We start from the raw sequence: 26,512 nt of genomic DNA, 5'->3' as shown, positions 1-26,512 counted from the left end.
TTTCATACCCACGAAGCAAGACTACAAATACCACCACGCAAAGTGGTCAAGCATCTATATGGGTCTTGAACTTATAACGTATACATTTGTGGCTCTCGCTCAAAAGATACATTCATGCATTTACACAGCACACATGTGAAGATACAGATACAGATACAGGCATTGATAATTTATTATATATGTTTTCTTTTTTTTTTTTCATTCAGCAGCACATTGAACAAAATGCCTGTAACAAACTTGTAATAATAAATACAAATGGGCCTGAGAAAATACAGTTTGATAAATAAAGGCAAGAATGTCACTCATGAAATTTGGTATAAATTGTAAAATTTCAAATAACAGCAGATGATTTAAAATCTGAATCCTGGTCTAAAAATATTTTAAGATGTCACTTCTCTCTATCTCCAACATACAGCTACAATTTTCAGCTCATTTCTTAAATATAAAATCAGCAAACCAAATGAATACTTCAGTAAATTTACTACAATGATCACTGACTAGAAGGAACATTTTAATATTGGTGCTAGGAGAGACTGGTGTACATGTGGAACAAGCAACGAATGCCCTGTCATGGTTAAGCAGCAGTTTCAGATGTGTAACATTTTTATAAAAGGTTACATTTACATAGATTCCCTCATGAAAAAACATTAAAAGCAGTATATACTTTTGGTAACAGAGTTGAAAAAACTGGACATACATTACTCCTACCAGTTCTCTCCCAAAATATCTAAAGCATTTGCCACTTGCCTTTTACTAAGATCATGAAATACTTATGAAATGCAGTTTTTAAATTTTCTAACTGATTAGGTCACCTCATACTGATAGTCATCCCTTGACCGGCATCTGTTGTTGGGAGAGCACATGGATAGACGTGGCAGCTGACAGGACCACTCAACTCTTGCCTATTTTGGGCAATAGAGAGCAAGTCATGCAGAAAGTCCTGTACAGGATGACCAGTCTAGTCTTCACGTTTGTAACTCAGTTTTTCCTCTGGCCACTGTGGCACTGACTCCCCTCCAAGATGCCTTGAAGGACAGTCTTCAACAAGGTGTTGCGCTGGTTCACATGGCCAAAGACCATCTTATGTTGCCTGACAGTTGAAGGTAGAGGTTCCTTGTGTTCTACCAGTGTGGCAATCTTGTTGTGTACAAAGTTGTTGGTTCTATATTTCCTGTATGTAGAGATCTGGAGCAGCCTTCTTAGACACTTGTTCTCGAAATGCCTGGATTCTCCTTTCCGTTTCGGCGAAGCATGAGTCACATCCATATAGCAGGATCATTACTATCAGAGATTTGTACAGCTTGTACTCACCTGAACAGTGGGGAAAAGCGCTACACAAAACAACATATTATTATTAAACCTCTAGTAATTAGTACTGTATAATGCAAAAAAAAAAAAAAAAATCCCACTTTTTGAGGTGCAGAAGTGATGCATATACTATACCATAGAAAAATATTTTATACCTGTATCAGTCTTAACCTTCACCCTTAAGCATAACTTCACATAACCATCTATACATATACTTTACATAATCTGTACAAAGCTCCATCTTCTTGACTTTACCCCATAGACTGAAGTTTTGTATCAATATATAAAAAAACGACATCAATGTCACTTAATTTATACAATTTTGCTTATATACTATGAAAGATGAAGACCTAAACATAATTTGAAGACTAAATTATAACATTATGGGACATCCATATGGATGACTAAACGACCTTCAGATATAAAATATCTTTTAATCCATTTCAAGAAATTGCTGTCTCCCGACAGTCACATTAGCACATCTCTTTACATTAAAAACATCAACACAGGGCATATATAAAAATTTAAAAAAATAAGATGTCTACATCGAAGTCTAGTTCTCCATGTAATTATTTATAACATCAATCAAATGGGATGTGTTACCAGAGAGGCTGGAGCTTGCGCATGTGTACATGTCTATTTGTGTTTCCATGCATTTTGGGCCCATCACTGTGGCAGATTCATACTGTTTCTGAAGTGTGTAGCTCTGCAGTACACAATATATGGCAACATGAAATCATATTTTCAGTTATTCACCTTAATACTGTAGTTACCATGAGAAAATGGAGGGGGTGATCACATATACAACTCCTCCATTGTAATGATGATGTTCCCCACCAAATGGGATAAGTGCAAAAAGCAACCCACCCTTCTTGAGCAGAAGATGCCTGCAGGCGCAATCATGCAACCCCAGCTATGGAGATTGCACAAACATTGCTGCAGATGTATAAGTTTTTATTAAAACTATAGCAAAAATTGAAAAAAGAATCCCATCAATCAGATCAGTCGAAACTGGAGCCAAACATGACACTTCTAATGCGACAAACATGCCAGCATTTTGCACAGAATAAAGCTACATTTAAAAAAAAATTGCATTCACAAAGAATTTCATTTCTTATTTAGTACCTCTGACATAAAATTGCCATGTCATTTTATGTAGTTCTAAACAGGCCTTGGTGAAACACTGTTGACACAGTTTATAGGAGAAAGCACAAGTGCAGCAACTTTTTTTTTAAACAGCAGTAATCTCACTTATACAGATTATGATGAAATAAGTGTCATCTGCGTGGCAAAACCTGTCGAAGTTCTCAGAGAGTAATGATTCAAATGTCTTCTGAAATAAAGTAGACAAGTCAACAAGTACAATTTTGTGAACTTGCAAGAATTGTTATACTGTTAAAAAAAAAAAAATGCCCATTTTCTATGTGTGCTTTTATTTTACTTTATGAGTTCATGCGCAGATCTTGATACCAGATGGTGCAGCATGACACCCCTTCTGCAACAAGCAAGCATGCAGACTCTACCCCTACTGCCTGCCCATACAAGCCATCAAAAATGTTTATTTTAGATTTTAGGTTTGATATAATGTTGTCTGTGGCATATAAAACAGGCAACTTCTAGGCAATAAAGAATACTTACACCATTTTCACTGCAAATACATGCTGTCTCTTAAGTTATATATAACAAATTATGTTATAACATGGTAACAATGTACCAAGTGATAAAAAGATATTGCAAAACAATATAAAAAGACAGTCCCTTTTGATGTTAGGACCACCCGACATCCTCTCTGAATTTTACAAATTTGTCAGACGATGATGTAGAAGTTACAACATCCAAGTTTCTTTACCAATACTTTAAAGTCACTTATTGTTAATTAAACTAGACTTCAAATCTGTTAAATCCAGAGGGACTGTATATTTGCTGCCCTATGAAAATATCGTCTAAAAAAGATTAAAAAACTTTCATAACAAAATGCTGCTTTTTAAGAAAAGGAAACACCCAGAAGAACATGTGCTTGACTAGGGGAAAAACCCCCGTTGAAACTGTTCCCTCACAAATTTATGTGTGAATGCAAAAGAATATCATTACAGTCTCCATGAATATGTTCATTTCTGACCATATAATACAGCTGAGCTATTTCAAGAAGCTGAATATATCGATACTTTCAACATTCCAGGATGGACACCAACGAATCTGGAAAAAAATGTCCAAAAGATATTCACTTTTCAAACTACAAGCCTTTCGGAAAAGTTTATTACAAAAAAAAAAAAAAAAAAAACACACAAAAAAAAAAAACAAAAACAAAAATACAACCAAGCATCAGAAAACTATTATATAACAACTCTAAAATATTTCCCCTTCAATACTTAAGAAAATAATCACATAAATTTACCTCATCAAAAGAGGCCATAAACAGAAATAATAAACAGATTAATCAAGCAGGTATTTTACTTAAGCCACACATTTCAAATATCAGATCCATCAGAAGTAGACAAATTTCAAGCAAACCTGTGGCCTGATGAAGACAGGTATTCTGTAACTGCAGGTCTCAGGCGAGAAACACCATTGTGACTATGCTTGCCTCGACCTGTGATGACATACAAAAACTGCCGATTGTGCACTGGCTTCTGCTGAAACTCTGCAACAAAAGAAAAGTCTGTTTAAAAAAGTGAAATATAATTTCAAGACCAAAAATGTTTTTTTTTAACAGGCAAATGATCAAAGTTCTAGTTGTTCTCTTAAGGAAGTAAATACTGAAACAAAGACATTTTTTTATGCATGTCCAGAACTGGAGACAAAGTGATCACCGAAAACACCCATCATGATCTCTGCACTAGACTTCTTTTGCATTAAATAAAACAGTCCTAAAAAAGAAACACAATGATGGAAGGGAGGAAAACAGATTGAAATCAATCACCTTTTTCTTTTTCTGCAATTACTTGTTTTAAAGCTGCAACAGCTTCATCAGTGTGAAGGCCATGGAGGTCAAGAACCATTTCCTGATCCAGTCTTACTTTCCTGCAAGGGTCAGAATATAATCAATAATTTTTATTTGCTGATTCTGTCCTCCAGTCCAGTGCAATTCTATTAGTCCATCTGCATCTATAAAAACAGTGCCTTGTATAAAAAAAGTAAAAAAAAAAAAAACCCACCCCTATGCTATCTGCTTTTCTTTTTAGATACATGTCTCCTCCCCCCAAAAAAAAACCCAATAAAAAACAAACTCAAACTAAAGAGAAATGTGAAAATGATAGGGTTTGAGTTTGCCTTCATTCTTTGTTCGAAACAAGAAAAGCCTTTAACAGCACCATCACAGCTACAAAGCTACAGGACCTACATCTCTTTGTTTACTGTAAATAGATGTAGCAAAGCAAAACAATTACCATGCAAATAAATCTAGCTTTATCTTGCACACTTATTTAAATAGACAGGTGAAACATACTAAAAAGTTTAGAAACTTCAAATGCAAAATAAATAAGTTTGATTCCCATCTCTTATACTTTTCTCTCAATACTCATCTACAAGAAAAAAATCACCTGGCGTCCAGAATTTTCTGTGATGCTCTCATGTTTGCATCCTGCATCAGCTGAGTATGTCGATGTCCCTGAAAACAATAAAAATCCATTATTATAACAACTCCTTTAACAGAATGTTCTGATAAGGGGTAAAAAACAAAAGCTGATTATTTACCCCCACCCCCAAAGAAAAACAAAGCTCCTCTTAGATCACCAATACCACTTGAACAAGTTGAAATGATTTAAAAAACCTGAAGTGCATAATTCTGACATAAAATGCATGGAGCGAAAAAATATGGTTCTCATACCAAATACAAATTACAACATAAAGCCGTGGATCTTTAAACAGAAATAAACAGTTGCTTTCTCTATGAACGGGGGCCAGAAATTCTCCTGAGATGAAGACTTTCTGAACACCATTTGTCATCAAAGCTATTTTCACATATGTAACACCATCTACTGCCAGTCATAAAATCCCTTTACTCAATGTCTGGTGTAATAAAAGCATTTTTTGTTTAGATCATGCCAGTGCTAACAGTGTTACTTTTATTTTTTTTTAAATCCAAAGATAAACATTTGTGCTCCCTGTTTAAGGATGATCAGTCCAGACTTTTCATGGTGAATTAGAATGCTGTCAATCTATCCTGAATATTGTGTCAGCAGTGTGTGCAGATTCTTCTTGTGTCTTGGCAGTTTTTTTGTTTAATGAAAGGCTTTGATTCTGCTTGTTTCTTGGTGGTCTGTGTTAATTCAACCTGCCTCTTAGTAGTCTGTGTTCTATTTGTTGTTGAAATCTCATGCAATCACCCAGCTTCCTATTTTGGACAGCATTCTGTGTGCTTTTTTTTTGGAGCCAAATGTGACTCTCCAAGTGTACTATGCAAGTTCAATGTGCAGAAATAATGTTCCTTTCACAAGTGAGTCCCTTTAACAGGTCTGCCCAAACAGAAAATCTATTTCCACCTTTAAGGTTTGCACTTTATCCCAATAGTGAACGTCAATGACCTCCCTTTTTTTATATGATACTGGTCTTCAAATAAAGAGTCAAAGGTTCAGGTTGTGGCCTAATACCTCAGCTCCATCTGCAGCACACTTCTATCTGCTTCATGGAAACCCAAGGAGGCGACTAAGCCAGCTTATCAGCAAAATGAGAGAAGTAATTTGTTTCTGCATATTGGGATCCAGAAAGTTAAGGTCTAGCAATGATATATATAATTTTTTTGGTTAATGGAAAATTTTTATATACATGCTTCCTTGAAACCCACTTGAATCCTCCTCACAAATTCAGGCAGCCAGTTCTGGAAAGACTTGTCTTTCCTGATGCTCATCACACAATCCTAGAGAAAACTTCCAAAAGCTATATTCTTGTCTGTCATCCTTGACATGGAGCTTCTGCAAAGCAGATTCTTGCTCAGAAATGGCTTTAGATTTTAGCAAGTGTGCAAGCAGTCTGTCACAAACCTGCTGTTGTTTCTTTTTTAATTGTTTGGATGAGAACAGGAAAAAAAAAAAGGTGGGCAGATGGCAAGTGATTTGCTTGGAAGTTTATGGGTGTGTCTCATGATTGCTGCTTTTTTTTAATGTAACTTAGAGACTTCACTAGTTTAAATAGTGAAGATTAGGACCCAGAAAAAAAGGAGTGATTTTTGCTGCTATTCTGTTTCCTTGACTAGGACAGGATGGGGACGGGGACAGGGCTGGGGGGAGTATCCAACAGTTTTCCTGGGTGGGTTGTGAAGTCATGACCAGACTTGTTAAAAGAGTGTAAATTACTCACACAAAAATGTGCTGAGGTAAGTCTGTGCTAGTTTTATATTTTCAATCTAAGTGTACAAGTTTTTGGACTGAATGTAATCGGTTAATATTAAATTAGTAGTATAGTGAATTTGAATCTGAATTATTGTAAGATTTTTAAAGAATGCATTTTTCTGTCCAGGTTTTTGTTTTCTTCCTTTTATCTGTATTGGTCATATACTGGTGCAACTGATCTTGCTGAACTTTAACAGGGGTGGCATCTTGGAAAAGACTGTTGTGTCAGTTTTCGTTCATGTTAGAGCTCTGAACCTGATGGCTGAGGCTTCAAAGTGGACTGTCTACAGAAGCGAACAGTAAAAAAAGACTCTTTTTATGAAAGAGGGAACTTACCACTTTTATGTGACTTAGTTTATGGTTGTGAATTAATCTTTTTTTTTTTTTTTTGTAGAATATTTTTCTCATATTATATTTGTTTCTTAAATTCAGGTTTTCATCTCATCTGAAAGTAGCTACAATGTTGCCTGTTACGCAGTCTTACATTCAATTTAAATATCTCTCCTTCTACAGGCAGTCCTCAACTTACGACGTTGTTCCGTTCCTACATCACGTCGTAAACCAATTTTCGAGGTAAGTCGGAACATACGTACATACTGTACGTAAATAACATCCTGTAAGCATTTATCCTATCCTAACACAGTAATTATCAAAAAACACATATAAAGTACATTTAATTCTTCTGCCGCACACACCAAACACGAAGTTTGTGTTACGATGTTTACGACGCAAATGCACTTAAGTCGAAACAAGGCTTTATACAGTAAATGGGAGATGTGTCGTAACCACGAAACATCATAAATCGGGGCTGACGTAACCCGAGGCCTGCCATACTTTTTGATGGACTGGATCTTATCTGGTGCAGAAACATAGGGAGAATTCTTTATAATATGAAAAAGAACATGCCAAAAAAATACCCAGCAATCAAAAAGTGAAAGCACCAATTTCTTTAGTATACTGACACATTTGCAAGCACTATATTTTTATTCAGTCTAAGCCTGTTTAACATGTTTAGTTAATGACTCATACAAAAGCATGAAAATATGTCATAAAATTATGCTTTCTACAAAAAAATTTTGGGTGTGCAAAGAATGTAAATAACCTTTATTAAATTAATGGTTTTCTAGTGCATTATATTAATTCTGGAAAAGCAATAATTTCCATGATTAGTAATTCCACTAACAACCTTTAATAATGATACCCTTTGTTAGAAATAATGAGGGAAAAAATATTTTTGCTGTATTTTCTTCAAGCAGCCATTTCCACTGCTACTTATTTGCAGTACGATTGATTTTAAAAGCTTAAGATCTTCCTGGTTGTCTTTATTACTTCGTAGAACTGTAAACTTGATCACTTTTGCTTTTAGGATTCCTAAACATCATCCTCTTTAATCTGCCACAGTTTTATTTTCCATGCCAGTTTCCTCTTGAGATTTTATCTCAGGACAGAAATCCACCCCCCTGGACACAGAACTCTCATCCATACTTCTCCCTTTCTTATTCTTAAGCCCAGTTTTAAAGTCTCAGGTATGACTTGGTCATTACAATCTGTTTAAGACTCACCTGCTTGTGGTGTGCACACAAGCAATGTAAAATCAAATTCAAAAGAGAGTCATACATTTCTTTTCCTCATACAATTTTTGTTGAAAGAACGTGTGGGTTAAAATATGGAGATCAGACACTGCCCATAGTTATACATATACTACAAACAAGTGTACATGTGACCTAATACTAATGCCAAGACCTGCTAGCTATGACCTGAATAACAATCTAAAGATAAAAGCCAACTATCATGAAAACACTATGCAAAATGTTAAAAAAAAATTGCACATTCACCTCTTGTGAATAAAAGATTGCCACTTCCCTCATGCCACGGCGGTAAGCTTCTTGTGCTTTTTCAAAGCATTCGCTTCTCATACGATGATGGACATAGGACTCCTGTCGTAGTATATGGTAATCAAATTCTTCGCTATTTTGTGCACCAGGCTGCTGATTCATATCACCATTCCAAGCTGTATTGACCTAGAGATATTCCACAAGAAATCAATGAGTTTAGAAAAGAGAGAAACAGTCAAAGGTAACATTAAAGATGAGTTACCCAGGTCTGACACCCACCTCTAGAATGTATAAATCTGCACACACAGAATACAGATAATGCTACTTCCTAGAGTCAGAAGTACTTAATAGAAATATTTAAAATGTCAACATTGTGTTAAGGCTATTAAGGCTTTACTTGCATAAATAAACAAGGAAAGGTGTGCACATATTCATCTATACTTGCATGTGCATCTCTTGGCAAGTCTCATTTCCACATCACAACCTCCGTTTTATGGCCTTGTTTTGATGGCCAGTGCCTAGATGTATTCTATAATGTCCATTATGCCTTACTGGCACACAGGGGAGGGATAAAGGTCGTCCACTTCTGGTTCTCTTGGGCCTGTTTCTTATTTGTTTATGACATAGCTTCTACTAAAGTTTACTTTTTAACCACTGGAGCTAAGTGCTTAAAATTGCATAACATATTATTCTAAGATTCTTTCCTTGCTGCCTATGTATAGTGTCTCTATGCTTCTCTCTACTTTCAACAAACCCACTAAGCTAACCTTGGTAACTCGGTGAAATTTCTGCACTTGCAAAATTAGCATTAAAGTCAAATAAACACAACACATGCTCACCAAGTCAAAAATACTTTGCTGCTTTACCATCTCTATATCTTCTTGCTGTTCAGAATCTGCATCAAAGTTCTTGCTTGAAGCTGCTGACATGTTTAATTTGGTTGACACAGGCTGCTTATCACCAAGTGCAACTTCAATCACGCTGACAGTTGTCTCCAAGCAATAGCTAAAGAACAGGTAAAAAGTTCAAGTTGCTAACTACCAAAAACCTTAAAATAGTCATAAAATTAAAAACAAAATTTTATGGTACTTTTAATCTAGAGGCTAAAAAGTAATGAACGTCCTCTCCTAAAATAAACTTTGCCCATGTATCTGTATCCATCTACGGCCACATGCAATGACAAATACAGATACATGCATTTATATCATAAAAACACAGATGCAAAAAACAATGAAAATCTACTAATCAGAGTACTTTACCCTTAAGATAAATGACAACAACAACAAAAAAAAAAAAAAAAAAAAAAAAAAAAAAAAAAAAAACCAAGAGAGGGATTTGTACCTGTTGGCTTGAAAGATCTCTTCGAGGAAAGACTCGTCAATTCCTGGAAAATGCTTGTATAGTTTTTCTCTCTTCAGCTTTGTTGCTATTGCTAGGTGATTTCCTGAGGCTTCAAGCTGCTTCAGCTGCAATGGAAACTACAACTTTGCCAGAACAATCACCACCTCAATGCAACTGAGTAGCACAAATAGTTTTAATACTCATACAATTACTGATTCCATCCTTGTGTATGAAGTGTGTCTATACATGCATATATAAAATACAGATTTTTACGTTCATTATTAAAAAAAAAAAAAAGCAACTTTGCACAAAATATCAATAATGCTTATCATGACTCTTGGAAGCACTAAGCATAACAAACTATAAAACTAGACTGGATGGGGAATACAGTTTGTCAGAAAATGACAACTGTTTACCATAGATTCCCTCATTTCTTGTCTTGCCATCTCTTCCTCCATAATGTCCAGGAGGTTGACAGGAGCGGATGACTGTTTTGCAGACATCATTCTGGAAGCTGATTTCTTTGGCTGTTTCCGTGGTAGATTTGTAGAGGCAGGCTGGGGAGCTGTCACCCTTGTCTCTTCCAGTGACTGGAGTTTCTGAGCAAGTGCTTCATCTGAAACACGAAAACATGCCGGAAACATAACATGACAAATAATTTGGTGTAAAACTTCAAAAATCTTTACATTATCCAGTTAAAAATCTTATGCCACTGAAAGTTTTCTTAAAATATTATGGCAAGTTCATTTAGAGTGACTACAAGCACCCTTTAATATCAATTGCATGCAAATATCTATGTGTGTACATGCACAAGATGGGGGAAGGAGGATGCAATGAGCCTTCAAAATGCCAAGACTTACAGAAAGTCTCTGCCAGCAAAAGAAGGCTGTTCATGTATTGGTTTAAGTGCTTCATGGGTCTCTCAATTTATTGAACACTGAAGATGTCAATAAAGATGGCAGATAAAACAGCTGGGGTTCTAGGTAAACTGACTCAGTTTGCATAGATTTGTATGTGTTTCAGGTCAAAGAAGTGTCACCGTCTTCCTACATATTGTTTTACCTTGAAATCTTCATCTTGATTGATCCATAAGTAAACATGTTGTGAAATCTTAAAAGTTACTTTTTAAGATTAACTGCCATCAGCTTTGTTAACTGCTTGGGTCAATCTTACCTTCCCTAAGCTGCTGGATTCGACTGAATTCTTCAGGTGTCTGTTGCTGTAATATCGATAGTTCCATCCAGGAATGCAAGTGCTTTGCTGTACTGGGATGAACCACTACCTTTACACCACTTCCTGCACACACACACATACATAGGAAAAAGGGTTAGGTTATACTGGATATATGACATAAGGAACAGAGCTGTCAAATCTGCCAGATAAATATTTTTCAATTAACTAAAATTTCAGAATTAATTTTACCTTTAAGAAAGTGTGTGAAAAAATGAAACAACGCTAACGTTCCAACATCTGAAAAACATTCTCCCATTACCACGAATGAGAAATCCATAATCAAAAATAGCAAAATGTCAAACAGAAAAAAATGTTGACAGCTCCCCACTTTTCACTAAAAAAGACTACTTCTACAAGAAGGTCAGAAAGATTTAATGGTTTTTACAATGAAATTTTCTTACCATCATGGGGGACTGGTAAGGGTCCAAACAATTGCTCTAGATTTTTAATAACATCATGGGATACAGTAACGGATAAATCTTTTTCAGCATCAATGTTGGATACTGTCTGTACTCCTCTGATGGGTAACCCGCTGGATGATGAAATATCAACTGTATCTAAAGCTTTCTTTGCAACTGGAGATGATTTAAAATCAGCTCCAGCAGCCTGCAAATCATCCAGAGATCCACTTTTGGATGAGCTCTGAGAACTTGAAAGTGATAGCACCTCTTCTGCGAGATCTTTTATCCTCTTCTGCTCTAGGTTGGGGATGGCAGATGCTGCCTTCGCAGTTTCTTCAGAGGTTCTAGTAGATGTTAAACCAGGGAGTTCCTGCACTTTGTTTGGAGCAGAAAATTTGTCTAATGATTCTAGAATGTTATGTTCACCCCAGCCGATATTCTTTGCTCGCTCCTGCTCAAGACTTTGAATGCGCTGAAGCCGCTGGTAGCCACTACTGATCACTCGGCATTGCAAGTCATCTTTAATGATTGTGCTGCCTGCCTTGATCAGCTGCCCTTGACACAGTTCAAAAAGAGATGCTGGCTGAAATGATTTTCTAACATCATCAAGCATGGTAGGTGAGGATGTTTCAGAAACCACAGCACTCAATTTATGATGCTTGGCCATTTCCTGACGCAACTGGTGTTTATCATTGACTGTGAATGGGGTGGAGACTCCCCAGTCCAGAATAAGGTTGGTGGCCCACTCCATATCTCCTTGGCATACTTCCAGCACTTCGTGTAAGTGACCTGCATTATAATTTACAAACAATAAAACTAGCAAAATATATTTTTTTCACATTGGTTAAGTTATGCCCTCAATACATTTTGGTAATTATAACTTAATTTTTTCCATAGATTTTTTTCAGCCCTCCAATTTTTACTGGCAATTTTATATCTCTGCATATTGAGCTTGCCTCCACATGGGGAAATACACTTTAAAATTTCAATAATTAAATAACTTTTTTGAAATGCAGCATTCCTGGAAGACCTTGGTAAATTAAATAATGTAGATTAATATTGTATATGCAAGTGCATTTGTGCAGATCTCTCAAACCTGTTGTAAAAAAAAAAAAAACGTTTTCCCCCAAATACTACAAAGTATTAAAACATAAATACCCACCCTGCCCTTGCTTTGAAGACCAATATGTCTAATTTTAGCCAATGAAGATAAAACTCACAGTGTCTACAATTTAAAATTAAACGAGATTTTAACCGACTTTACCTGCAGCAACCTCAGGAAAACAGCTCTGCAGAATTTCCAGATTAGGTTCCACCTGGACCAATGCATCATCAACACTTGTTCCTTTGTCTAACATAAGCTTTAGTCTAGAATTTGATGCTGTCATGGTGTTCGTAGATCCTGATGAAATAAACCGCCCTTTCCCACACAGACAGTGGTACCCTTCTCCCAAAGGAGGTGCATTATATGGCATGCTGGTCACCATGAAGAGCATGCTGAAGTCTTTAACTTCGGTCTGCGATGAGGCCACATGAACATGACCTTCTGTAGAAAAAAATCTCCAGTGGAACTTTCATTCTCAACATGCTCTCCCTCTGTTATCTGGTTTTCAGGAATGAAAGCTTTCCAGCTCTCTAATGTTGAACTGCTGTTTAATGCTGTCATCCAAAAATGGTTTGGCTGGCATTCTATGTTTTTTTCTTCGAGTTTTCTTGCGAGGAGAGTCAGGTGCTGGCACAAGGTTACTTTCTGTTCCTGCATCTTGCCCTTCAGGAGCTTGTGAGAAACTCTTGGAGTCAGATATTAGAGTGTCTGTGACCTCAGAAAATCCTGTCCATCCATTTTCATCAGTCTTATCATGACAACTTGAAGCAAACTTCTCCAAGTCATTGCTCCCCATATCATTTTCCAATGCCTGAGGTCCTGTTCCCATTTTATCTTTGTGACTAATTTCACTGGCTGAGTCTTCAGATCCTGTACTGGTTTCAGCGATCATATCAGAGTTGTCATCACTCTTTCTGATATCTTCATTGCTGCTTTCTTTTGACATGGTATGATCTGTGGGGATGATCTTGAATGGTGCTATGTTGATAACACCTTCTCCACCTATGTCATTGATCGTGTCATAATTACTTTTTTGTGGCTCAAATGGAGATATATTAATTATATCAATGATGTCAGATGTTGGTAGTACTGGAGCTGTAGCACATTCACTTTTTAATTGCAGCTTTCTCGTCATCAGGGATGTTGTTGTCCATACTCTTCTCAGTTTCTGAGACTCTTTGCTCCCGTGTAACTCTTGAACGCCTTTGTGGTTTAGGATCTTCCCATGTTGACTCCAGAAACAAACTGCTTGAATCTTTAGTTTCATCTGTTTTTTCTGGATTAGTTATTTTGCTCTTAGTATGAAACAACGGATTCTTTTTGCTTCTTACTTTGTCTACTGCTTCCATTATGGATCTATCTTCTGTGTTTGTTGAAACAGAATCGTGACTACTACCAGCTGTTCTGCAGTTCTACCATCATTCACAGACTGTGCATCAGTGATTTTAGTCCCTGCCAACCTCTTCAGATTCTTTCTTTGTCTTTGTACTTCTTGCTTTTCAGCATCAGTAAACTGAGAAATGTAGATTATGTTATCAATCTCTTCATCTGTGGCTCCTCGCTGAAGTAAGTCATGTATGTACTCCCATGCCTTTAAAGTCTCTCCCTGATGCTCTCTGGTTTTCTTCTTCTTTTTAGACTTTTTAGATGGTTTTTTCATCTCTAGCATGTTGCTAGCATGACTAGAATCACTGTTTTCCTGTTGGAGAGGCTGCAAGTATTCCTGAAGCTGTGACGTGCTTGACCATCTGGGATTTGCTGGTTTATCCTTTTCAGGACAGGAATGAGCAACTGGCAATTTTGAACTAGGTACATCTAATTCCCTGAAATTATGTGAAACAACAACAAATGTTTAGGATTAATGATGATGACAACAAATAGGGAGGGCATCAAACAAGCATGGATCCAAAAGCCATTACTGATTTTTTTAAAAATCATAGCATGAAAGTAAAGTAAGGCGAAAGAAAATGAAGCTGAAGTAATATAAAAAAATCATAAGTGTCAAGAAATCTAACAACAGATAAATAAACGCACAGATCAAGAAAAAGCCAAGAGAAAAAAAGCACATAATAAACAGGCACAAAAAATTTTAAAAAAATCGTTTCAAGCAGCATCAATTACAGCAATCATAATATGCTAAAGAAATGGCAATGACCGTGATAACAATTTCAATATCACCGTAGAGAAAAAGTTTGGCGTGGTCATCAGCATAACTCTTCACAGCATAAGGCAAAAGACAAATATAATTTTCAAAGTACGTCAAGGTACGAAAAATCAACTATATAGACTCATGTTCTACTCTTATATACTCCTTTTATGCACCAACTTAAGTTGGTGTCTCTTCAACACCTGCTCACAGTGTAATAGTCCCGGATACAACAGTTTTTGAATAAAATCCCCAAGATCAATAAAGTTAAAGCTAGCAACACGATCCTTTTAGAAGTCTATCAAAACTTAGTGATTTCAGATTGCATTATGAAAATGTCAACAGTTACAGAAAGAATTGAAAGAGGAGTGAAGGATGAGAATTTAAAAACAAAAGCAAAGTGTGTAGAATGCTGATAAATGTTGCTTTAGCTCCCTCCATATTTTCATTTATGTGAAGCATGAATCACATGTATCCATACCTCTTTGTGTTTTTCAGCAAAGTTTTTAAGCCAGAGGTATCCAGAACTTCAAAACGATCTTTCATCTTTTTGATAGCCTCAATTGAAACTCCATGACAGTTATATCTGTGAATATACATAATGATAATATAATAACCAAAAAGAACAAAGAAAATGAGATTATGTATTCAAGGATGGAAGTCTGCTAAGGACCATTAACTGAAAGATACTGAGAGAAACTCATCAACTACTCAATGTATTCCCCACACTGCCTGAGAGACAAAATAAGACAAACTGCAGAACAGAATGGATTTTATACACACTTTGCCAAGCGCTTTGGCTGCCATCTCCATGGAGTGAATGGTTCTAAAATTTCTACTTCATATCCTCTTGCATTTGCCTGAAACATTAAAAAAACTATAATTGAGCTTAATGATAGAAACCATAAAAATATAGCACTTTCAAATGTCAAACTGTTAAAGGGAAAAGCAAGTCAAATGTTAAGTTTGGCTTGAATGATTAATACTGACATTCTGAAACATGACCTCAAAATTTTTGCCTTCAAAAAAACATTTACTTACAATCATATCTAAAACACCCTTGTTGGTTGCCTCATAAAGGCTGCCATCTTTTCTGACTCTTTCACAAAAGAAAACCAACTGTGGTGTAGGCAAACCCACTGGATTAAAAAGTGTCCACCGATGCTAGAGTTGTAGCCAGCAGTTTATCAGTAGATCCATTTAACAAGAAAAACATTGAGCGATGCTGGAGCATTGTTAGCAGTTTTGCTGAGTGGCTAACATAACATGCAGAAAAGCATTGCTTATGAGAAGTGTAAATGGACCTGTCTTGATTGTGTCCTACCTTTGAAAAAGCAGTGTGTGTGTGCAGATCACTTATTGAAGAATTCAAAAGCTAGAATGTCACCTCAGAATTCTACAACTATTCATCACTTTGCTCTTTTCCTCACTGCAATCTCCAAATCTAGGATGCTAGCATTTTGACAACAACCACTCAGGAGACTGAGTCAGCTCTCATGCACTAACAACAGTTTTGAGAGGACACCTGACAATGCTACATGGTGACATGCTTTAAAGGTTATTTTAGGATTTCAAAAGGAGGGCCCAGGGTCCCTCTCAATGGGAAAAAAGAAGCCCCTTCAAATGAAATAAGGGGCTCATCAAAATGAACACATTTTCACTACTCATTCTGATATTTTAATATTTATATATATATTTGATATACAACAGAATACAGTCCAAAATACTTTATGAATCACAACTGAGGAACACATTTTTTTTCGTTTTTTTTATTGATAAACCATCTTTCATCATTGATCTGATCAGAGAATACTAAATTTGCAAATCTAGTAATTTTTGTGTCAGTATCAATGGTGCTATTATCTTATTCACATACTTTCCATCTGTCCCATCAATGCAAAGGCTGAATCTTGCGACCTACAGGATCCTTTCATTAGCCTAGGCCATTTCTGCAGCTATCTGCAAAGTTTCTTTGGGGTCTCAGTTTCTCTTTGATTTTCTTCTTCAATTCAGTGTCTACACTTTCGATTCTACATACAACTTCTGTGATGCCATCAAAAATTAAGTTTCTGTGTCTTCTAGTCTTTGTAAGCTACTGCTGTCCAACGCACTTTCTGCTGGTGTTTTTTTTTTTGCCTTTGCTTTGTGTTTGGCTGGTTCCAATACCCTTGGAACAATTTGTTAAAATTACTTCAGCTATGTGCGCTTCCGTAATTTATTTCCTGGTGTGAAATTTGGAGTTGGTTCGGTGGATATCACTTGATCAATTTGAAAATAGAGATGGTCGGTTTTAAGACAGCATGAAGAATACCAACAATTATTTTTGAAGTCTCATGCCATGTTTTCAAATGTGCACCAACTACAGCATTTTTATGGGCCCATGGTCCTGCTGACTCTCAGACAATGGCCCCTTCAGTGAATTTTTTTTCTGCACAGCCTAGAGTAACCTGTGCACATTTCAGAGCTGTGTTTTAGATGCGACTGTAAGTAAATTATGATTTTATTACCCACAGTTTTGTGTTCCAGAAATCATGCCCACCAGACTTCAAGATTTTTTTATGATTATGAAAAGGGCTGTTTGAAATGTCAGCATCTGTCTCCTAAACTCAACTTACCATTTGACTTCCTTTTCTATTTAAATACAAGTCAAAAGAATGAGTTTTAATATGTGCCAGATAAAAGTGAAAATGCAATCTGAAAGGAAAAGTTGATGGATGGAGTGGTGAATAAACAAACATCTTTTTTGAAATATATGTGCATTATTATTCTAACATGAATTCTTTACTTTGCTGAATTTTTGAGGAAGAGAAAAATCATTTAAGAGGAATTAAGAATATTCATACATGCTTTAACTCAATCTCTTCCTACCAACACCACAATCCATTAATCATGTCTAATAAGTTTACAACCCCCCACCCAACACACACACACACACACACATAAAACTGGCCTTCAAACTGAACAACAAAAAAGGTATTAAGACAGAACATACCAGCTGTGCATAAGGTAGCAGTTCCCATATCATCATGTTAGTGTTGTCAACAATGACTGGCATAACTCCCTGATCGAGAGCATCCTTTACTGTACATCAATAGAAATCTTATTATTTTCCAGTAATGCATCACAGCAAACAAATTTATTTTAACCACTTTCAACGATGGGAAAATATTTATAAAAATGATGATAAAATTGAGACTCTCTTTCTCTCTCACACATATGGACACACACAAAGAACCTAAAGGGTAGTGTAGCTATTAAGTTGCCTTATATGTAACAGAATACTTGAGAATGAGATCTCCATGACTATGTACAACACATAAGGATGTGTAGAATGCCAAAATCTTGTTTTCTTATGCTTACGAACAAAAAAGAAATCATGTTTGTACAGTCTCACAATGTTGATATGCAAGGAACCATCAGTATTTGATAATGATAATGGCCAAACAGCCTTTCAAAAAACTGAATAAAGAAATTATTATTATTACACACACACACATATGGATACCTCTCTCACCTCTTTTCTTATTCCAAGCATGAGCTTCAGATAAATTTTCTTGAGAATAATGATACACTCCATTCTGTAGAAAATAATCATCTGTTGAGAACACCTGTCCATTTCCCTGAATTTGCCTGTTTATAAAAAAAATGCTTTTGTTACAGTTGTTTAATAATTTAATCTTGACTAAATAATGTTTTATCTTAATAATAATATGTTTATTTGTATATCACTTTCAACACTTGTCAACTGAACAGAACGGTAATCTATGATTACTGATATTAAAGTTCGACTGACCATTTCTAAATGATCTGGTATTGAATGACACACATTTATACTGCACAGTTGTGACAGCCATAGATTTTGTTACTTTCTACTGGCCAGTTGCATCCATATGTACATATTTAATGATTATCAATAGTTACAGCATTCTCATCTGGCACCCTACAAAATTAAAACTTTAAAAAACTGGCATGCTACTTCACAGAAGATCAAAATGATGAACATTTCTCTGTGACTCTATGTTTAACTACTTATTTGTGTGTATGGATGTTGCAGCAATAATTGATTAAATCTGTATGGTCCTATATCAAAATCTTACTTGATCAGTGAAAGCCTTGTTGGCTTGGTTCAGATTGATAGGCTTGGCAAAGTACAAGACAAATATGCCCCAAAATGATATTTTGCTTATCTATCAGACAGTGCGGCAAAACCAGCTATGCTTGTCACAATGAACTTGACCAGTTAAGGTCCTTTACAGCATAATTTTTCTTCCCAATAGCTTTTTTCGGAGAGGGGGTGGGTCATGGAGGGGTAGGGCAAATGGTGAAGATATGTTAAAAACAAATTCCAACAAGCAGCTTGAACATGAATAAGATTAGTTCTCTCTGTTTTCTTCTTATGAATGTTTAAACAGTAACATTCCATTATTTTATCTCTTGTTTGCTAATACCTGAAAGACAATTTTGAAACCAATATGAGGTACTGAAATACAATCTCACTATTACTTTCTATGATTTTTTTAAAACAAAAATGAAAAAAAACCCCAACTCAACCTTGCCAGATGAGATTTTCCACTCCCTGGTAGTCCTCTCATGATGACCATGAGTTTGCCTCCATGCTGAACAAGCTGTTTGATTCTTTCAAATTCAGAACTTGGTGGCACATCAAACACGGGAGGCTGAGCTTTGCTAGCTGCATTTCCAAGTACACAATGATCAGAACTTTTTACAGCAGCTGTGTAATTCAGAGGCACTTGGCGAACATTTCTGCCAACTAAGTTCTTGAGAGCAACATTCCTTGATGATACCTGGCTGTAAAAGTTGGCAGTATTTTGTGCAACTTGTGCATATGGTGGCTCTTGGGTAATTCTGGGTGGGTAGCATGAATATTGAACTGGTATGTAAGATGGATGAAGGGATTCTGTTACTGGGATTAAATGGATGTTAGAAAACATTGAAGATGATGATGAAAAAAAAGCAGGCACAAATTCAGGAGCCTCAGCACTGAGAAATGTATTAGCAGCTGGCTCTTCAGTTGATTCATTTTCTGATGCCATGATTTCCTCTTTTCTGTTTTCATTGACAAAAAAGTTCTTCAAATCTGACTTTTCTTGCCTAGTATCTACTGTTAACTTAATAGGTTTATCTACAGTAGGACTCACACACTCCAGCACATCATCTGAGAATTTGGTTTTCACTTCCTCAGCAGTAGGAAATGTGCCGTCATGACTGACAGCATCTCCGCTTATAATTAGAAGCTGAGATAATGAATCTTGTCCCCCATAAGTACTATCTTGGTTCTGGGTAGGCAATTCCAATTCTTCAACAAAGCTGCTATCCGTGCTGCAAGTATTTTCATCAGAATCACTGGGTGTAGACACAAATGTAAGTTCGTGTGAAGAAAAAGAAGACAAATCTTTATCTTTATCTGTGAGGCCTATACTCCCACAGGTGTTCTGGGTCTCAGGGCAATGCCCACTGCTAAAAATCTTTGTCTTTTTATGGTATGTATTTTCAGAGCTGTCAAAACTCACTTGAGAGTACTCTGGTGAAAAATGTGTCTTGCTCTTGCCTGAATCACTCAGCAAGTCAGAATTACAACACATCTCGTTTAGAGAAATCTCAGTGCTATTGTCATGGCTAAACATTCTAGGTCCATGTTCCTCTTGACTGGATGAAAAAAAATTGCTGCTTTTCAGTATATCATCGTACATGGCCAAAACTGATTGTTCGGCTGTTGCAATAGCCTCTGGATCAAATGTACAAAACTTCCCAGAACCAGAAACCTTTTTGCTACTATCCATCACACTGTCACTCAGTGGTGGTGCAACTTCCTCTGCTCCTGACCCATCTACCTTTTCATCTTCTAATAGGCTGCAAGCAATTATTGCGAGATCAACCTTTGGCTTTGTATCATTATAAATGATGGATGGCTCAACAGTGCTTGCTATTTGAATCAGTTTCTCTATGGCTGTCTCCTCTGGTGAAAAAAAGAAATGCACAGAATTTTTAAGACATACTACAAAGAAGGCATGTGTGCCTGCAAATCCACACAGCATACATGTGCATTATCATAATACTATCACAATAAGTTTACTTCTGTAATGGAAGGAAACAGGAAACTCGCTCTCTTTTATTTCCTTCATAATTTCTGATTATAAAGCACAATTTAAATGGATATAAACTATAAAGTGATGTAAGCAGTACGAAACTAAGAATAAATTATGCATTCTCTATCATAAAAGCTATTTTCTTATCCACTCATCTTTCTCTGTGAGTATGAGGGTTGGGGGTACGAATGAAAGGGACAGAGTAAGTGAAGCTGAAAGAGAACGAGACCATAAAATGAAGAGACAGCCACAGGCTGACTGTCAAACACAGCTAAAGACAGTCTGGTATTACTGTTTGTTTAAAGATGCTCAACCTTCCACTACGTTAATCTGACAAAATCAGCCTTTGAAATTAAATTAAAATACAAAAAGCAGTCTCTTTCTCTCTCTCTCAAACAAAGAAACGTGGTGCGATCAAGAGAATAAATACAGATGATCAAAAAGATAGCCTAGAATGTTTTTGAAAATATATTTCTCTGTAACTATAATTTAAAATCGGCTTTTCTTTTTTTTTTTTTTATATATTACAAAAGTTCATTTACAACATTCATTGATACTTACCAAGTGATTAATTTCTGAGTGTTTGGTTTATCAAATCAATATTATCTTCAAACTGTCATATTTAACTCTCTCTATATATATAATTTGCATGTGCCACACCATTTGAATTTTTGTTTTTCTGCAAAACAAAACCAAAGAGTACAACTTATATTGCTGGTAACACATTAGAAGGTGTGTCACATTATACAGTGTAATTTTTATCTAGATCAATCCATAAGGACACATTTTCATGAATGAAAATGCAACTTATTATTACATTTTAAATAATCTGCTTCACTTTCAAAGATTTTTTTCTCAAAATGTAATAAACAGGGCTTCTGCTAAGGCTAAATTCTTTGGGGTCCCAGGGACCTCTTCTTCAGATTTCTAAGGGGTCCCAGCCTAACTATAAGGGGTCCCTTTACAATGTGAAAAAAATCAACAAATCAACATACTTTGTTCTACTGCCTTTCAAGCACACAAAGCACTGTAATGTCTAGTCAGAAACGGCGAGATTTCTGTGCCATGAAGTCTATGAAAGCATCTGTGATGTGCTTATGCTCACTGTACTTGGGGTGCTCACTTTCTTTCCGTTTCTGAGACGATGATTTTAACCATGCTGTCAATGACATCTTGGAAATAGGTTAATGGAACTCTTCCCGGTAAGGGAAAAAACTCAGTGCAAGGGAAGTAACTCTCACCTTGTAGCAGCCGACAACAAGATATTGGGCTACGATGTCGGACACTACACTTACCCAATTTTTTTATCTGTTCTTTGCCCAAATTTGAAGGGGTCCCCTGGGACCCCATTTACGAAAATTGAAGGGGTCCTCCGAACTTTTAATGCATACTGTACGTAATTTTTTGCGTAAGCAGAAGCCCTGATAAATGATAAGTGACTGCTACAATAACATCTAAATTTAGCCAAAGATGGTGATATCATATGCCAAGTCACAACCAAAGCTTTATCATTGTCAGCTAGTCCAGCCTTGTAAATGGCTGCCACATTCATACAGAACTTGAATGTGCCAGAGAATAAGAACTAATGCTGTGACTTTCACAATCTTGGTAACAAAGGCTTTATTGCTGCAGCATAGGTCCACCTTTTCAGACATGGCTGAGAAGCAGCATCACAATGATATACAAACAACAGCATGAATGAGGTTTATTTTCTTCTCATTTGCCCTGCCACTTTGAAAATATACTTATAAATTATTACATGACTTTCTCATCTCTCAAAAAATGTATAGTGCATGCTGATTGGTTCTTCTGGGCATTAAGCAACTTCTGCTTATCTGTTTGCAAAACTGCATTACACAAAGCACAGTGGGAACCATACATGCTTGCAGAGTTGTTATTCTTCTTCTTCTTCGTTCCTATTCGCCCCCAGTGGAGCATAGGGCCGCAACCACACGCCGCCATCGGACCCGGTCCTGGGCATCCCTTTCTAGTTGGGACCATGTCATGCCAGCTGTCTCTGCCTCTCTGTGGACTGATCGTCTCCACGTCTGTCTGGGTCTCCCAACCTTGCGCCTCCCCTGTGGGTTCCAGCCCAGAGCTTGTTGCGTTATATTGTCGGCTGGCTTTCGTAGGGTGTGGCCAATCCAGCCCCACTTTCGCTTCTTGATGTCTAGGCTGGCAGGGTTTTGGTTGGTTCTCTCGCACAGGGCGGTACTGGAGATCTTCTCAGGCCATCGGATGTTAAGAGTTGTTAGGATAGTTAATAATGCACTGATGGCCATGCCAAGCATCATACATTCTAATAAAAAGTAAGCAGTGTAAGATGCAGTGGTAAGGGTTTGCCATTGGGGCTGGCCACAACAATTATTGGACAATGAATAAAACACTTTCTCCCCCCCATCTCCACACTAACCAAGGAAACACAGTCCCACTGCCTCAGGGTAGAGGCGGCCTTAGCTATACATGGGGTCCTGGGTGAGTGTCATATGTGGGGACAAGAGCTGTAAGTATAGGCATAAACTGCACATCACAGGGCCTCCCTCAGTCGTGGGGCCTGGGGCGGTCGCCCTAGCAACCACCCCAAAAGGCTGCCTCTGCTAAGAGTAATCTTGGAAACAAGACCTTATCAACAGACTGACAGTCAGATAGATATATCAGATGCATTGGAAATGGAGACCAGCAAAGCAAATATCTTCAGGAATGGAGTATGGCTTTAAGTCATAAACACATTTAAGCACTTGGGAGCTACACTCTCCAAAGAAAGCAGCTCCAAATTAGGATAGCGAAAGCAGCACAAGGCAATGGCTATTGGCTGTACAGGGTCTGGTGTGACCATAATATCAGGTTTTCTATGAAATACTACCTATACAAGTCCCTCATGGTACAGATTCTGCTTTATGAATGTGAGAAATAGACTCTGTTTGTCAATATGGTGAAGAGAACTAAAGTATTCAAGAACAAGAGGCTGCTCCGTATCTCGTACAGGGAGCATAAGACTTTATATGAAGCATGGTTGTCATACTCATAGGACACCAAAATCCCTACTTGAAACAGTCAGCATAAGGTGGTCTGGTCTGCCATGTGACCTGGCATGACAAGATGTTGAAAACAGTCCTTCAAGATCAACACTGCAGTGGACAGAGCAAGAACTGGCTTACAAACATTAAGTAGTGGATTGGTCATCTTGTGTGGGACCTGCTCACCACTGCCCAACATGTCTGAGTGGTCCTGTCAGCTTCTGCATCTATCCATGTGCTCCTCCCTCAAGCTACCAAGTACAAAAGAACGAACAGCGATAACAGAATGGGAAGGGCAGGTAAGAGGGAACTGGATCTAGGAAAAATGCTGTGACTTGGTGAGGGACTGACATGAGGTGACAAAGAAACTCCTAGTGACCGAAGACCCTCACCAAAAGAGACCAAAAATAAATTTCAGTTACTGAGCATAACAATGGCCAAAGAATCAGAGAAGACAAAGAATAGCCCAAAGAATGGACAAATTCACTACAATTTTTTCCTACATGGAATGGAAGACTAATGACCTTGTAATAAGCTTTACTACAGAAATCAATAAAATAAGCAAATTTTAAATTAGACTGCTTGGTCATTGTTATGTCTTTATTGATTAGTGCACATTAGTTGATTGTGCTTTATCACAGGCTTTTGCAGAAGTCATGTGTTTATAACAATAGGATTCTTCTGACAGTTTTGTGCTCTACCTACTGTGACTTTTTGCATAAATCATGTTTTTAAAAAATATAAGTACCAGTGCATTTTCTAAAAGTGTTTTGTCTACCATGGTACTTGTGTGTATTGATTAGTTTTTCCAGAAGAATCCATTTCTTAAAAACTTCAGATATGCACAATCCAAAACATAATGAATGTGCAAAGTATGTTTGAGAACAAAAATGTTAACATCACAGATTCAGACTACCCAATTTACAGTAAAAAAGAAACCAAACAAGAGTTAACTATTTTCAATGACATAGTTTTAAAAGTTTTATTTTCAACTTTTAAATAAACGAATTTGAAGGTTTTTGGTTCATAGAATGAAAGCTGATCGTTGGTTTTCCCTATTAAGACCCCTCTCAGCTGAGACCTGATATGGTGGATTTTAGCAAGTCTCAATAGGGAGGTTCTACTGTATGTAATACCAAATGCCATTTTACCAAACAGTGCAAGCTACAACTGCGCCTAGCTTAGTTGCAAATCTTCTACCATTCATTTTGTTCACGATGACGTTTGACTGTAAACCAAATCCAGATTTCTGCATCAATATATTTCAGTAACTATTTGCATACCAAAAAATCAATGGCAGAATCACAATGAGTGCTTTCTTGTTAACTATGACTAAGAATAATATTGTTTTTATAACCACATGGACCCGCTCACACACAAATTCGACCTTGAAATTATGGGGTAAGAATAAGACATATGGTATACCTTTCCATTGGCTTTCTTCTAGAATCAATCGTATCACATCACTGTCGATTCTGTCTTTGAATATTTCCGTAACTGTATCAAATATTTTCACTTTAGCGATGTTGTTATGAGAGTCACCAATACAATCCTTCTGTTCCCGAGAACTTCGCTGCATATTGTTACGACTCCACTTAGACATGATAGCGTAATATATTACTACACTGTGTTATATGTTTAACCGATGTCGTTCTACGTTTCACATCTAGAAGATAATACTAAGAATCACTCTTGTTTACATCCGAGTAGTGACCTATTAGAAGGTTAAGAACTAGCGTGTGCATGGTCGCTTTGTGCATCATCAGATGTTAAACGCAATTCCATTGGTCTCTCTTCGCAAGTTGCAATACGGAAGCTTTAAACATGCATTTAATTTAAAACTCAATACGTATTGCTAAAGACGAGTTAAATATTTTAGTTTGCTTATATTTGATGATACCATTTTTAAAGTTTGTTTAGCAAGTACGAAACAGGTGATTGTTATTGCTCTTGTTCCTCGTTCTAAAAAAAGCTGATAAACCAATCAGAAATGAGGATCTTGTCGTGTTAGAGAAAAGCGCACTCTTTCGCGCGGGTAAGCGTTACACCTTATTGCTTGGAGTATTGTTAATTTTTGTGGAGTTTTCTCATGCTTGAGGTAATCAGTTTGCTTTATATGCATACTATGTAATCAAAAATTAAGATGCTTTATTTTGGTGAAACAGTTTATGTGCAGAAACCAGATTCACTTATGAGTTCAAGTAAAAATTGTTATTCCTGACGCTTAGGATAGAAAATGGCTGCTTCTTACTAATCTGTGTAGTACTCGTCACAGAATTATTGAATGTGATATGTATATATAATATGAAAATAATACATTGGCAAAAATTTCATTATTGCGGGATATAGTGTTGTAGTGTTTTGACACTTGTTTTACAGTGTTAGTTTGATAAATAGAAAAATAGTTTTCAGTGTAAAATATATTCGAAAGGGTGTTCGTAATCTTGTTTTAGAGTTGTGTTATGGAAATAATTATTGCTATTTTAGAGTTTATTGAAGTTAGAAATGAATAAACAAATAAGAAGGAGAACGAGAAGTGAATGCAGCAATATTACAAAGCATGATTTTTGTTGGTTTAAGTCTGCATATAAAGAGGGCAGTAACGTAATCTAAGATTAAATTTGGAATTGCTTTGGAATAACCTTAACATGACACATATTTCTTTGAAAATGACTATGTAGGTGAGAAATAT

At 36.6% G+C, this 26,512-nt stretch overlaps 2 protein-coding genes across 2 annotated transcripts in view; one reads left to right on the top strand and one right to left on the bottom strand.

Annotated features, from left to right (window-relative positions):
- Positions 1 to 154: 154 nt before the first annotated feature.
- LOC112559580 (NEDD4-binding protein 2-like) lies at positions 155 to 25,575 on the bottom strand. The gene is made up of 19 exons (XM_025230912.1): positions 25,246 to 25,575; positions 19,248 to 20,673; positions 18,211 to 18,326; positions 17,689 to 17,777; positions 15,480 to 15,556; positions 15,178 to 15,282; positions 13,901 to 14,373; positions 13,266 to 13,552; positions 12,710 to 13,016; positions 11,446 to 12,234; positions 10,985 to 11,107; positions 10,228 to 10,427; positions 9,812 to 9,936; positions 9,310 to 9,475; positions 8,471 to 8,656; positions 4,848 to 4,915; positions 4,229 to 4,329; positions 3,820 to 3,949; positions 155 to 3,504 (listed from the first exon to the last, which is right to left on the bottom strand). The coding sequence occupies exons 1-19, from the start codon at positions 25,421 to 25,423 to the stop codon at positions 3,450 to 3,452; spliced, it is 5,001 nt and encodes a 1,666-aa protein (XP_025086697.1). The 5' UTR covers positions 25,424 to 25,575; the 3' UTR covers positions 155 to 3,449.
- Positions 25,576 to 25,698: 123 nt separating this feature from the next.
- The window catches only part of LOC112558540 (sister chromatid cohesion protein PDS5 homolog A-like), a 33,154-nt gene continuing 32,340 nt past the window's right edge, over positions 25,699 to 26,512 (top strand). The window contains exon 1 of the mRNA XM_025229036.1: positions 25,699 to 25,918. The gene's annotated coding sequence lies outside the window, so the exon portion shown is untranslated. The remainder of the gene's footprint in view (positions 25,919 to 26,512) is intronic.

The sequence above is a fragment of the Pomacea canaliculata genome, linkage group LG3 (genome assembly GCF_003073045.1).
Source record: "Pomacea canaliculata isolate SZHN2017 linkage group LG3, ASM307304v1, whole genome shotgun sequence".
Taxonomy (NCBI): domain Eukaryota; kingdom Metazoa; phylum Mollusca; class Gastropoda; order Architaenioglossa; family Ampullariidae; genus Pomacea; species Pomacea canaliculata.
The sequence above is the reverse complement of the archived record's forward strand: the minus strand, read 5'-3'. Positions and strand labels throughout refer to the sequence as shown.

Excerpts from the sequence above, each read along its gene's own strand:
- LOC112559580 (XM_025230912.1), bottom strand. The coding sequence starts at position 25,423 with ATGTCTAAGTGGAGTCGTAACAATATGCAGCGAAGTTCTCGGGAACAG. Across the intron at positions 9,937-10,227 it reads AAGAAATGAGGGAATCTATG|CTGAAGCAGCTTGAAGCCTC; the intron begins GTAAACAGTTGT and ends TTTCCATTGCAG. Across the intron at positions 3,950-4,228 it reads AATTGCAGAAAAAGAAAAAG|AGTTTCAGCAGAAGCCAGTG; the intron begins GTGATTGATTTC and ends CTTTTGTTGCAG.